This window comes from Cervus elaphus, chromosome 11 (assembly GCF_910594005.1).
Source record: "Cervus elaphus chromosome 11, mCerEla1.1, whole genome shotgun sequence".
NCBI classification, from domain to species: domain Eukaryota; kingdom Metazoa; phylum Chordata; class Mammalia; order Artiodactyla; family Cervidae; genus Cervus; species Cervus elaphus.
In genome coordinates this window covers 49,480,068-49,494,620 of record NC_057825.1, presented here as the reverse complement: position 1 = coordinate 49,494,620, position 14,553 = coordinate 49,480,068, and the positions used below count along the sequence as shown (strand labels likewise).

At 39.4% G+C, this 14,553-nt stretch overlaps 1 protein-coding gene across 5 annotated transcripts in view; it reads right to left on the bottom strand.

Annotated features, from left to right (window-relative positions):
• The window catches only part of CTNNA2 (catenin alpha 2), a 1,323,879-nt gene that overhangs the window by 825,384 nt on the left and 483,942 nt on the right, over nucleotides 1–14,553 (bottom strand). For all 5 annotated transcript variants that reach the window (XM_043917729.1, XM_043917730.1, XM_043917731.1 and 2 more), the window contains one exon: nucleotides 2,566–2,769. In XM_043917729.1, coding sequence (XP_043773664.1) covers nucleotides 2,566–2,769 — 204 coding nt within the window. The remainder of the gene's footprint in view (nucleotides 1–2,565; nucleotides 2,770–14,553) is intronic.

The window sequence follows — 14,553 nt, the reverse complement described above, 5'->3', positions numbered from 1 at the left end:
ATACCCTTTTGCACTCAGTGTATCCACACGCTAAGCAAGGCTCATGCCCCATGAGGACGACTTTCTCCTAATCATTTAGTGTACAGCTCTTGTCTTCAGTGTTCATCTCCCTCCATTTCATACCATTTGGCATGTATGTGTATGATTTTAGAACACTTTCACCTTGATGAATTAAATTTTCATTAAGAACTGATCAGGAGATTTTTAAAATCCAGAAGTGTCAGTTCTGTCTATAGCCACACCACCCTGAATATGTCGAATTTCATCAGAAGTGTCAGTTATGCCAGTTTCAAAATCTCTTCTTAACGTAGTTATTTCTTCATCCTAATGATATTGCATAGCATGTCAAGATGAAAATCTGCAGTGATAATATGATACCTTCATTTCCAGAGCTAACAAAATTGCAAAAGAAATATAACAGCATAGTCACAACTGACTAATTTTTTGGTTGCCATTAACTACAGCAGACTTTTTAGCTAAGGCATATAGATGTGTCGTGGTTTTATATTAATATATGCTACATCAAAAGAAATATAAATTGATATGTGGCAGTAGAAATGAGTGCACTAGACATGGGTTATGAAGCTGGTCTAGATGCATCCAATTTTACCTTGAAATCACCAAAGAAGTGTGAAGGCAAAGTAAATTTTATGCACTTTATATAAAAGTCAATAGTAGGTGTTTTATATCCGCCTTTGATCCTAGTGGTTCAAAGTGAATAGAATTTGCACACTTTAAAATTTAAGCACTATACCCACCTACGTATTATCTATAACTGTATCAAAGTAGAAATCAAATTTTCAATAAAAATACAAAACATTCCAGCATCACAAAGTTGTGAACAGAAAAACAAGCACCTGGAGTCAATAAAACACAAAAAAATCCATCAACTCTGCTGAACTATGTGAGTTTATACCAAAAGAAAAAAAAAACCACTTGTGCTTGACAGGATTCGAGACAACAAACTGAAAATTACATGTCACATCTCGATCAATTCTTCTTTAATCACATTCTGTGATTAAAAGAGCACAGAAACATACTTCTTGTTTCTGATATATTTATATTGAGATCTTAACCATCACTCCTGATCTCTGCAGTTTCTACTTTTGTCTCTGGCAGTAATTCTTCATTGCTAGAAATACCAGCATGCCTTCATATAAAACCAAATTCCACATATAAATCATTAGGCTGGTGCCATTCTGTTAAAAACAAACAGAATCCCAGATTTTATAAGCCCTCTTTTCTTGTTATTCAAGATTCTCACAGGATGGGAGACACTGATCAGCTTTTCCATCTCTACCCTGCATAGCACCCGTAGCCCCAAATCCCAAAAGTGTTGGCCATCCTGATCCAACATAGGAGTCCTCATAAGCAGCTGGGTACCACGTGAGTCATCCACATCTTATTCTCTGTGTGCTGAAAATGGGCACGTCTTCAATATCAAAGAATCTGAAGGTGTATGGAAAGGAAACAGATTTGGGTTTTTATAGAACATTCAGCACCATTTTGTTTTTTAGATCAAAGTTCTCCAGAAAGTCTGGCAGAAGTAGCTCTGTGCCTGTCATCACTGACTCCTGGCTTGACCCAGAGGCCCACACACTGGTTTGGGACAGGAGTGGTAAGGAGGGAAGGACATGGGTCGGCTACTCTGTCTCAGTCTTGCCTGGGGTTGTTCCAACAGGACCCAGGGTGAGTTTCAAAAGATGGGAGCAGATTTTCAGACTCCCCATTCTCTACCTGACAACTACACAGGCCATTCCTTCAACATGTAATGGCAAGGCCTCACTACATTTTCCCACTTTATGCTGAATTCTTCCCAACCCAGGAGTCCAGAACATGAGGAATGCAGATCATTCACAATTACAAGCCCTGGGCATCAACATCACCTCTGCTGAATACATAATTCAGCACTTTTCAAAACAAAGACTATGATTCCATCTCCTTCATCTGGTTTACCGGTCTACACGAACTATCACATTTTATACCTGTAGGAGAGAACAGCTGTTGTCACTGCTGCCATATGACTAGGTGTTACTAATATCCACTTGAAAACTTGGAAGACTCATTCTCGTAACAATTTCTAAATGCACAGTGAATCAATAAAGTTCCCCCAAATTCTATTACAGTTAGAAGTTTCCACCTTAACCAACTCAGTCCAAACATGTGAGAACCTGTATTTCCTAATGCCTCTTAGGAGTGAAGATTAGCCATCCATAGCTGCCCTTGATTTTGACATTACTCTGTGCAAAGGACTTCAGTATATCCTCAGTTATTTCCAACCTCCATCTACCTTTACCAACAGAAAACTTTCCTCAGTCAAAGGCAAACCACTGAAACGACCCAGAAATCACTCAAGTAAATAGCCAAAGTTTTCCTCTGAAACCTCTTCCACCAATCTCGTTCTTTCTGCCAACGCGTTCTGAGAAATCAAGACAGAGCTCTCCCAAAGCAGCTCTTGGATTTCACCTGACCGACTCTCTCAGGGCATCTCCTGTCCTGGAGCCACCCGATCGCACACCAGAATCTTCCCCAGCGGTCGGCGCGGGCCGAGAGCCCAGGACTTACGTTGTTCATGTACTCGCTGAGCAGGTCCTGGAGCGCCTGGCGCACCGCGTTGCACTCGGCCACGATCCGCTCGCGCCGGTCGTCGCGGGTGCACGAAGAGTCGGCCATGAGCGCGGCGCCGCTAATGATACTCTCCAGGCGCTCCTCCAGGGACGGGCGGAACCGGGCCTCGCTGAACGTCATGGGGTCCAGGATGATCTTGTTCTGAAAGGAGCACAGTGCCAAAGAAATCAGCAGAGAAGAGGCGGCTACCTTTGTACCCTGATCTCGAAAACAGAAATTCCTGAGACCAGGACGAGACACTCCCTGGAGAATAAACCGGCTGCTTAAATAAAGACTAAAGTGGCCTTGACACAGTCTCAACTTTCTGTAAGATACTTTGTCCTGAATCTAATCTTCAGAGAGAAAATGCCACGTTTTGTTTTAGCATGTGTTCTTGGGAAAGGCTGTATCAATGGAAGGGTTTTCCAAAGAGACTGTGATACTTGTTTGACTTTTTATTTTTTATTTGTAGGCATCCAGGAATGCACATTTCAGTGTAGCACTTTGGGAGGCTATGAGAAGATTTTAAAGCCCTAGACTAGAACACGCGATGTAGCAGACTTGAGGATGCATTAGTGGTGACTTGTGTACCCACTGTGTCCCCCTCATTAGAAGCAAAGGGTCCCATGGGAGGATGCTGTTTGAAACCTGAGTAAATAGCATCCAACAGGCATATACATTACAAGTTACAATACCTTCCACTAGGAACTAATACTTGGCCACCTGATGCGAAGAACTGACTCATTGGAAAAGACCCTGATGCTGGGAAAGATTGAAGGCAGAAAGAGAAGGGGACCTCGGAGGATGAGATGGTTGGATGGCATCACTGACTTGATGGACATGAGTTTGAGCAAGCTTCCGGAGTCAGTGATGGACAGGGAACTGGTGTGCTGCAGTCCATGGGGTCGCAAAGAGTCGGACATGACTGAACAACTGACCTGAACTGAGGAACCAATGTTTTGTATAAAACCTAGATTTCTAGAAAAGGACTCATAATGTGTGTGCATGTATCTGTGTGTGATTTGTAATAATTAACTGACACTATCCAGATAAAGGCACTAAGATGTTCCAAAAGAGCTCAGATAAGGAGAAAATAGAGATGTTTCCTAAAAGGATGATTCACAGAGAATTCAGGCTTAGCTCTGACCCTGTCAAGTCTAAGGATCCTGGAAACATGTAGGCAGAGATGTGCAGAGGTGCACAGAAATATGCATCCAGAATTCAACAGACATATCAACCTGTATAAAGATCTGAGAATCATCAGATCTATGTGAGTGCAAGGTAGTGAATGGTAGACTAGCAAAGTGAACAGAATAAAAGCAGACCTAAGAAGGCCCAATTAATCCCAAATTACAAAGGTTTACAGAAAGACAAAAATCAAAAAGAAGACTGAAACTATAGTCAGATAGAAAGAGCAGAATCTGGAGAACAGTAATTCCAGCAAGTCAAGGGAGCAGAAACACTGATGCAGTATGTGGTAACCACCTGCAGGAAACAAGAGAGACAACACCGACATTGTCCAATGGTTAGTTTCTACTGGGAACCCCTTTTCTGCTCCGAACAAGGAAGATATTCCAGCAACATTAATCAAAGTGAAATGACCTGCTGCAGAAAATGGTTTGCTCATCTTCACTGGAGGCACACACTCAGAGATCCAAGGACCACCATGGTGGTGATGGAGTAAATGGTCTTCCAAATCTAGGATCCTTTGGTAGGACTGCCTTGCCATCCTTTGATGTCATATATACATATATCATATACATATATACATATATATACATATATACATATATATATATCTTAAAAAACACAATTTATGATATCTACAAATATAATAAACAAAGCAAATGAGAGTAGGTGGCTATATCATTGCCCACCTGTCACCTGCTGAGTACACAGTATGTGCCTACTAGATTGCTTAGTGCTAAAAAGAGGGTGAAGATCATTTAAAAAAAAAAAGAAAGAAAAACACCTTGGGTAGAATTTTTTCCTAATAGGATATAAAATAGCTACTTAGTTATTACAAAATAGATTCAGGTATGCACTCTGGGAAAGCCTGTCCTAACTCTCCAAAGCACCCCTAGGTATTTAAGGAGGGGGGGGCACTTCCCTGGTGGCTCAGACAGGTAAAGAATCTGCCTGAGATGCAGGAGACCTGGGTTCGATTCCTAGGTCAGGAAGATCCCCTGGAGTAGGGAATGGCAACCCACTCCAGTATTCTTGCCTGGAGAATTCCATGGATAGAGAAGTCTGGCAGGCTACAGTCCATGGGATCCCAAACAGTTGGATACAACCGAGCAACTAAGCATGCATGCATGCACATGCTCAAATGATCCATGGCTCTGATTCTCTGATTCCTATTAAAATGCAAAAGTCAGTAACAGGGAGATCCTTTGAGCACAAGATTATGACATCCTGAGGAATGAATGAAGCAAGTGGTGACTTAGAAGGAAGCACTCACTAAACACAGACCAGGTCTGAGGTCCACTGGAATCGTGGAGTTCCTAGGAAATTACTCATTGCTCAAAGTTCTCTCTTCAGTTTAGAGGACGAACAGGAGATATGCTATTCTGTGATAGGTTTTGGCATAAAGACTACCTTCCCATTTGCATTTTCTTAGATCTTAGAAAAAGGATAATCTTTATTTAACTCAGAAGAGTGTTATTCAAATCCTGTCCCTTGTGCCCAAGTAACCTCCCCAAACAGTGTCAAAAAATCATACGGAAGCCTCAGGACAGTGGATGGCTTTGCAGCTAGAGGTGTCCTGACCCTCTTGCCATCTGTTCCAGAGCTGTGTCTGCAAGGACTTTTCCCAGTGGGATCCATATGTGTTCTCTCTCTCTTTCTACTGCTTTTCAGATGATGCATTTATAATTTTTTTTTTTACCACATAACATGCATTAAGTACTGATACTCTAATTAAAGAAATACCTAATCAAAATATAATTAGGCCATTATCCTTTATAAAGATTACTGATTTTCAAAGTACTCTTTTATAGAAACTCCTCTTAACGTAATACAGTGAAAAGTATTTGTTCTGCCTTGAGGTTTCAGAGTTATACGTCAGCTTGAATACAGATTTTTACTAAGCTTTTGGACTAAAAATATAAAGAAATGCCAACTTGATAGAAATATACTGAGGTGAATTTGAACTCAATAAAGGCAACTGTAAAAGTTTCTCTGCAGAACAAAGTAAATGGACTATTGTCATTATACTATTACTGCTTAAAGTATTTTCCATGGAATCTGAGCCTAGAGATGTAATGTTTGGATGAAAAAGTAAGTTTTCCTGGCCAGATATATTTTGGAAATACTGTATGGCCCAGGATACATGAACATATGAAACGCTTTGGGGAATTCTGCATTAAAGAAGTCAGTTTACTGCAGCATTCCTCAAACCTATTTGAGCCTAGAGGCGGTGCCCTTTTAAAATACATGCATTATCTATGAGAACCTAAGGAACACACTTTGGGGATCGTGGCAAGAGAAAATTTACAGCGGCAGCAGAATGAGCTCCAAACCTCCATGGCCCGGGACTGTCATCAAAGTAAATGCACTGAAACATTGAGCTTGAAAACCTCTGCATAAAAGTTACACTATTCATCATATTTCTAATGGAATTATTCATTACTTATAGATCACAGGGGAGAGGCTTTAAAAAAATCTCCCTGGAAAAGAAACAATAAATTTACAGTATTTCTATCTATATCCATGGTGGAGATGGGGAGCACCATGATGGATATAAAAAGCTAGAAGGGAGAAGCCTCTGAGGGGAAAGAAAAGGCCTAAAGGGCAGTACACATGTGCGTGTGCGTCTGTGTGCGTGCGTGTGCATCTATGTGCATGCATGTGGGGGGGAGGGGTTGGCTGTGTGTGTTTATCTATGAGGGGTGGGTTCAGGTTGTGTGTAATGGGTATGGGGATAAACTGGGGGCAGCAGGTATGGATTGTTGGGGTGTGTGTGTGTGTGTGTGTGTGCATGTGTTTATTTTCAGAGAACTGGAGAGCTCTCAAACAGGCTTTAGGAAATCAGAAAAGAATATGAACAAAAGAACCAGATGAAATCAGGGGCTTAAGGACTAGAGGATAACACCATCTACTGTTGCTAAAGTGATAGGAAAAAAACAAACTCCTAGAGCTGGATCCTAAGCAAGAAATTCAGAGAATGAAAGTCTAAGATGAATGAAGGAGAAGTGCTGCTTCTGAATTATTTGGGAATGACTTTAAAAAGAAACACCTAGGCAAGTTCTCTTTGCTAGCACACTTGGGGGTCATTTCACATCAGTATATACATCTTATTTTCTAGCATCAGCTCAGCGGGTCTTTGCCTCTCTGTGCGGCTGCCCTCTACTGGCCAGAAGGCACTCAGCAGCAGCAGCACCCAGGATCAAACCCAGGTCCCTGGCCACTGAGGGAACATTTCATGGGTAACATGCAAGCACCAAACAGAGAAAGAGCAAGGCCAAGGCTTCCCGTCTCTCCCTTTATGACAAACATGTGCTTCCACAAGAGGATTTTATGCTGTTTCCAAGTGTACAGGCTTATTTTTTTTAGTCCACTGAGATTTTACATTTTAAATATCTAAGTCCCTTGTTTGCATTCCTAAAACTCATTTAATCTTTTTATCCTTTTGATATTTTAGTTCATCTTATATTGTCATTTTAGTTCATTTTAAAACTGTGGGACTGCATTTTTTTTTACTTTATCTTTTTCTTCTTTTTTTAAAATAAGGCTTACTTTAATTTCTTTTTGTCTTGTCTATTTTCAGATCCTTTATAATAATTGAACTGCATATTTTGCATAATATTTTGTGCTTTGTGATTTTTACTTATTTGTATTAACATCTTTATTTTAAACATCACTGTTTTCATTCTGACAGTTTATAGAGTGGTAACTAGAAAATATGACCACAAAGACAGAAGCCACAATAATTCACTCCCGAGAAAAGGGGGCTAGGATCCTCTTCTACCATCAAGTTGGTGCTGTAATAGCCTCTCTCATCCTACATAACTGATTTCCTTTTTTTTTTTTTCAATGTTGAACTGTATAAAAGTTTTAACTTGAAATAATTCAGGAGACCATATATTTTGAAACTACTTCCAAGATTAAAACATTCATCTGTACTCAGCCCACATACAACTGTTACAAGAGCACTGTTTTTAAATCACCCCTATCATCCATTCTCTTTACAAGGAGTCACATGATCTAAAATTTCAGGACTATACCCAGATGCTGAGTTATACTTGCTGCAAGCTCTGACACCATAGGGGGCAGCAGAGAGACCTCTGTCAAAGCAAGAAGCTGAATGCATTTCAAATGGTTTGATAGGTCCGCAATTCCGTGCCCATGATATTACTACCTCCATCTTATTAAAGAGGAAGATGGTGACAGATATGTTTCTTCCTGGACATCCAGCTAGGAAACAAAGACATCTGGCTTTGAGCACAGGGCTTTAGACTTTAAGTCTAGTGTCCCTTCCACTGTTTCAGACTGCCCATATTCAGTTAACTTGAGTCTAACAAATCATAATTATAAAAAGTATATTTCTTATTTAAAAAAAAATAAGTTCTATGAAACCAAATATAATGGTATAAGTATCATCCATCATACTATCTTCTTTTATGGCATCTGGGTTAACTTGCCCTTCCCATGGGTAGTTGAAAGTACAGCCATTAATTCAAGAAACAGGTGCCAGTTACTTTGCCCCAGATCAAAGAATCCTTTATTTCAAGAGGTTCACTGTCTAGTCAAAAATTAAAAACAAAAACATGTTGAAGCAATTATAATTTGAAAAATATACTCATAATGTTAAGGCATGACTAAGTGATGGGAATCTGCACAGTTCGGAGGTGGGAGGTAGACACAGAGATCTTCCTGGAGGAGATTACTCCTTATTTGAGACATAAAGAGTGACAAGCAGTTGACCAAGCAAAATTAGGGGCAAAAGAGGCAATGCAGACAGAATAGGAAGTGGGAACAAATGCACAATATAGAAAGTGTATTACAGTATACCCAGTGTATCAGAAGCAATTTACGGAAGCTGAAGTGTTAAGTCTGAAATCACAGGTGTGGTGTGCCATGATGGGGCCCTAAGCAACTCTCTTTTAAGAGAAACTTTTGCATAAACATAGTTAACTGCCCATATCCACCTGCTGCAACTATAGACCCACCAGTTTCACAAGGAGTCACATCTGACCCCAGCAGCCCCTGTCAACCCCAGAGCCACTTCCCGCCTAGAGGGGACTTCTCGGGCAGCAACCTCTGCTCTCGCTCTGGCCTCCTTACTGGCCCAGGTGAGACCCCCTCAAAACTGCGCCAAGGCTCTTCCCATACTGTCCTCTCTTTCCTGCTAATTTCACAGGTAGTTGACATGCATTGCAGTTAAAAAGCTCTCTTGGCCTATTTCTGCTGGTTCTCTCCCACCTAATCCTCCACAGACAATTCCTTTATTACACATCTAATCCCATCTGTCTTGGGATTTTTTTCTCCAAGGATCCAAATGGACAAAAAAGGAGACAAAGTTGGTGAAGAGAGCAACAGCCAGATCTGAGGAGCCTTCTCTGCTGTGTTAGGATGCTTTCACTCTGTAAATGCCCCTTCAGACACCGGAGAGTCATCAAGAGTTTGAAACATAAGAGTGACATAATACTGTTTGGTTTTAGAAAGTTTTCCCCAGCAGTCAGGGAAGTCAGCTTTGGCAGAAGGAGAAGGCAGGGAGCAATTATCAAGCCTTCAGAACCCAGAAGAAAGATGGGCTGAGTACAAGACTGTGTTTGTATAAAAAAGATTAAGGGCATTGTATTGGGACACATTGAGAATGTGGATCTGCAAAATTTGGAGATATATTGGCTATAAGAATGTGGAAGGAGTCAAGGATAAAACCTAAATTTCTGGCATGAGTAACATCAAAATGCACACATCAACCAGTTCTATCCTGGGCGTCAGCATCCTATTTTGTAAGTAAAGTTTTACTGGAACAGTCAGACCCATTCATTTACATACTGTCTATGGCTATTTTCACACTGCAGTGGCACAGTTTAAAAGTTAGGACAGAAACTGTATGGCTCACAAAGTTTGGGATATTTCCTGTTGACTCTTTAAGAAAACATTTGCTGATTTTGAACAACTGTGATAGGTAACAGATAAAGAAGAGCAGGTCTAGAGTGTCTATGATTTATTTAAGTAGAAAAGTCTGGTGGAAAGTTGATTATAAGTACTGATACATGAAAATGGCCCAGCTATAAAGTGGAGAATCATTAGAATAAAGACTGGAGTGGAAGCCAGGAGAATGGATGTCCTATCCCAAGGAGATGGAACAGAATGAGATCAGTGAATCCCAGACAGACTGGGAAACCCTCAATATATCACAGAAAAAAAAGTCCACAAATGACATGATAAAGAATGGTCAGAGAGATCTGATCAGACCTAGACTTTATGGCCATAGTTTACAAGGAAGGATACTAGGAAATTTTATAAAAAGGGTAAATAAGCTCAAGACTGAAAATGTCCAGTGAAACTAAAAGGTAGGAAGTTACCAGTGGCAAATTTTGTGCTTCTATGTGTATATCTGTGTGAATGTAATATTTATTTATAAATAATTTAATCCATAAGCCATATCAGGCTCAATGGAAAGTAGTAGCAATTTATTTAACTGAATAAATTGGAGATGAAGCAAAAATATTTTCAAATTCATAAAAAAATTTTCAAATTCATAAAAAAATTAACATTTTCCAGAAGGTTCTAAAAATAACTAGAAAACAGAAAGAACTAAATGTTATCAAATTAGGAAGGAGAAGATAAAACTACATATGTCTGATTGCAGATGTTGTAACTGCTCACTTAGAACAAATGAGAATCAACCAAAAATTTATTGCAAATGAAAATTTTAAAAAATTTATGAAAGCATTTATATCTATATGCAAAGTCAATTGCTTCTATACCTACAAGACCTATCCAATTGGGAAGAGCAAATTTATAAGGACAAGAATTATAAAACAACATACACAGAAAAACACACTTAAATGTCAACTAGATGTAACAAGAAATGTGCTGAAGAAAGGTGAATGGTGTAAGCACACACTTCAAGCACAGGGCAAAGGTAGAACTGTAACACACAGCCCCTAGCTCTGGAGTCAAGTTCAATGGAATGGCCATTTCTCCATCTTAGACACTAAAGTAGTGTCTAGCAGTAGTGTAATGTAGTACACGATTCTTTCTACTTTAAGAAGATATAGAAAACAGTGAATAATGATCAGAGAGATAAAAACTCACAAAATGCTTTGGGTTGTCGTTCAGCTGCTCAGTCGTGTCTAACTCTTTGCAAGCCCATGGACCACCACATTCCAGGCTTCCCTTCCGTCACCATCTCCCGGAGTTTGCTCAGACTCACATACATTGAGTTGGTGATGTCACCCAACCATCTCATCCTCTGTCGTCCCCTTCTCCTCCTGCCTTCAATCTTTCCAGCATCAGGGTCTTTTCTAATGAGTCGGCTCTTTGCATCAAGTGGCCAAAGTACTGGAACTTCAGCATCTGCTACTTTGTTGTTGCTTAGTCGCTAGGTCCTGTGGGATTCTTTTGCAATGCCACGGAATGTAGTGTAACAGGCTCCTTTGTCCATGGGATTTCCCAAGCAAGAATACTGGAGTGGTTTGCCATTTTCTTCTCCAGGGGATCTTCCCCACCCAGGGATCGACCCCAGGTCTCTTGCATTGGTAGGTGGATTCTTTACACTAAACCACCTGCGAAGCCCACAATGCTACTTTAATCTACTTTTATTTTGTTATCTATCTCCAACCGCACAGCAGGCATTATAACATACTTTTCCTACCAAGACGGAATTCAAATATTTCTTAGTCTTTCCTGAGCTATGAATTAACCATCTTATAGTTCTTACCTAATGGCACTCAAAGCAGCAACTGAGCATGACTGGTGTAGGTGGTAAGATCAGGAACATAAAAGTAATATATTTAAGTACAGTTATGTCAGTAGAAAAGCTCCAGCACACACGTAACCCTAATGGAGTGGTTTTATACCCACAGATTACGTTTCCAAGATTTTTAATGCACAGCTGAGGCAAGTGAAGGGTTTGTTTTTTTTTTCCCCCTTTACTAGCCAAGAAATTGCTTGCTAAAGACTGGGAGAAAAATCTTATTTACTATCTTTAGATCTTCCGGGCTTTCAATCTTAATTAAACTCTTTAGAGAAGTACTTAGTCATCTCAAATGCGTACAGAATTTTCAAAATACCAGAAAAGACAACAACAACAAAATGATTTAATCAATTGCTTTCCTAGCTCTAATCTTATAAACATGGAAAAAGCCAATGCTAGTGGTATGAGTAAGTTCTGTGTTTCTTTGTTGTTTGTGACAACCCTGTAAGATAAACGTGCCCTGGGTTTTTACTACCCACATAGTTCAAAGTAGCAACTAAGGAAAAATAATAAATTGTGCTGTTCTACCTCATAAACACCAGACCTTCACCACCTACTGTCCAACATAGCTATTTCAAATCAAACAAGCAGAAGAAAGAATAAATGTCAACATGCCCTTCTACAACCATTCGCTTTCATTTTTTAAAGATGTCCAAAAAAAAAGTCTCACAGAGGAAGGTAACATTAGTCAAAGTCATTCTTCTAAAGGAATATGTCATTCTGGTCTGGAGTAATTAAAGCTATGCAAATCAGAAAACTTAAATGTCAACGAATGTTTAAAGGAGGGAATATTTCTCCTTTAAATATTCTGAGACTTTTCCTGGAATTGGCAACAATGTACATGTCTTAACCTCCCCCCCCTCCTTTTTTTTTGCACTTTTATCATCACTTCATCCTATTTACCTCTGTGTATTTAAACTGTGTTCTTTGTCTTGTCTTGGGGTATAACTGGGTAGGTTTTTTGGTTTCATTGATAAAATAGCCTTTCCTTCCTTCCTTCTTTTTCTCAAGTACGAAGTTCAAGAGTTTTTCTGTTTCTTGATGCATGAAGAAGTACAAAGCCCTGTGGTCTGGAGTGAAGGGTTCCCTAGCCTGGGTGAAACATGAAAATGACTGAGTTGTCCCAGAAAAATGGAAACTTTGGTTCAGTTCAGAGCTTTCGGTGGCCTTGGTCTGTCAAAGTCATCCAGTTCATAGAAGTCACAGAGAATTTCAGAGTTGTCAATATCTGTTAAGGCATTTAATTTTATTCACTGTATTATTTTGCTGCACTGAAATAATTCCAAACAAAGCAAACAAATGAACAAGTCCCAGCAGTACCTATCAACCAATCATTCACTAGATGGTAAGACAGCATCACCACTCAATGTCCATGAATCTGAGCAAACCCCAGGAGATAGTGAAGGACAGGGAAGACTGGCACGCTGCTGTCCATGGGATCACAAAGAGCTGAACATGACTTCGCTACTGAACAACAGCAAAGTGTTATTTTTTAAATGTCTATCATGTGTTTGTGAGCTCAGTCGTTTCTGACTCTTTGTGACCCTATGGACCATGGCCCACCAGGCTCTTCTGTCCATGGAATTTTCCAGGCAAGAATATTGGAGCTGGTTGCCATTTCCTCCTCCAGGGGAATCTTCCCGACCCAGGGATTTAATTGGCATCTCCTGTGTCTCCTGCATTGGCAGGCAGATTCTTTTACCACTGAGCCACCTGGGAAGCCCAAAATGTCAGCTGTCAGTTTAAAATCTAATAATCCTTCAGGCAGTCTCTTCCAGTCTCCCATTACAGTGTCTATAGATAGAGGAGGGGGGCAAGGAATTTTATAGCCCCGAAAATTGAGAATGAAAGACATCTAGTGATAATGAAGCATGATCCTAATTCTGATTCTGAATGCTGTAAATCCTTCTATTAAAGATTGAAGTCTGAGATAAAAGCATAAATCAAGACCATTTTAATACATTAACCAAGGTGTCTACATCAAAAGTATGTTATTTGTTTAGTTTTAAACACTAATTCTCCCTGTGGTGCATCAATAATTAACACAGATTCATTTTCATCTTTTTCATTCTTTGCCAAGCTTCTCTCCCAGTGTGAATCTTTCTATCTCTAAATACAAAGTTGTTCATGGCCTAACTGGGGTAACATTTGAAATGGAAAATACTAAAGGTACTGAGTTTTAATCACCTAATTATTTTTATTAAGCTACAGAGAAATTCTAAGCTTCATTTTTGGATTTGCCTTAATTTTTAAGATTGCATTTTAAAATCGATTTCTTAACACTTTCTTCTCAGGCATATACTTAAAGATAAACTAATTATACCATTTATAATATACTTAAGATATTATTTATAATTAAACAGTTTAATTGGAACTAAATGACAAAGATAATGACTTGATAATTATACAGCACTTTTTATTCTTAGATATCTAATGTTTTTTGAAAGAGAACTCTATCTAAGACCACATTAATTTCATTTTAATTTCATTTGAGAAGAGAGTCTGCTATTTAGCAAGATGAAGTTATATATTTACCAAAGGCAATGGATTAAAAAAGCTGGGTGAGGAAGTCCGGCTGTGGACTCTTTGTCCTGGATGTTTTGATCTTATGGAAACCAGTTTCATTTTGCCTAATTCCATTATCTGTGTATGTTGCTGAGTTGTTACAAGGAGTTCATGAGCATAGTATCAAGTTCTGACAAGAACAGTAGTTAACAAATCACAGTGAAGCAGGGCAGAGGTATTATCCTCTGCTTTACATTATGGACTGATCAGAAAGCAAGTGTCTAAACTCTCTTTAATCAAAATGAACCTTTAGAGGGTAGTAGAAAAAAACAAAACAAAACTGATTTTACTCTTTGGCTGAAAACACAGCATATTATCACTTCAGTCACCTTAACTCTCTACATTGTTGACCCTCTTTTTAAATCAGTCCTTATCCTCTTTGACTTCTGTGTGAAGTGTTAGTTGCTCAGTCCTATCTGACTCTTTGCGACCCCATGGACTGTAGCCAG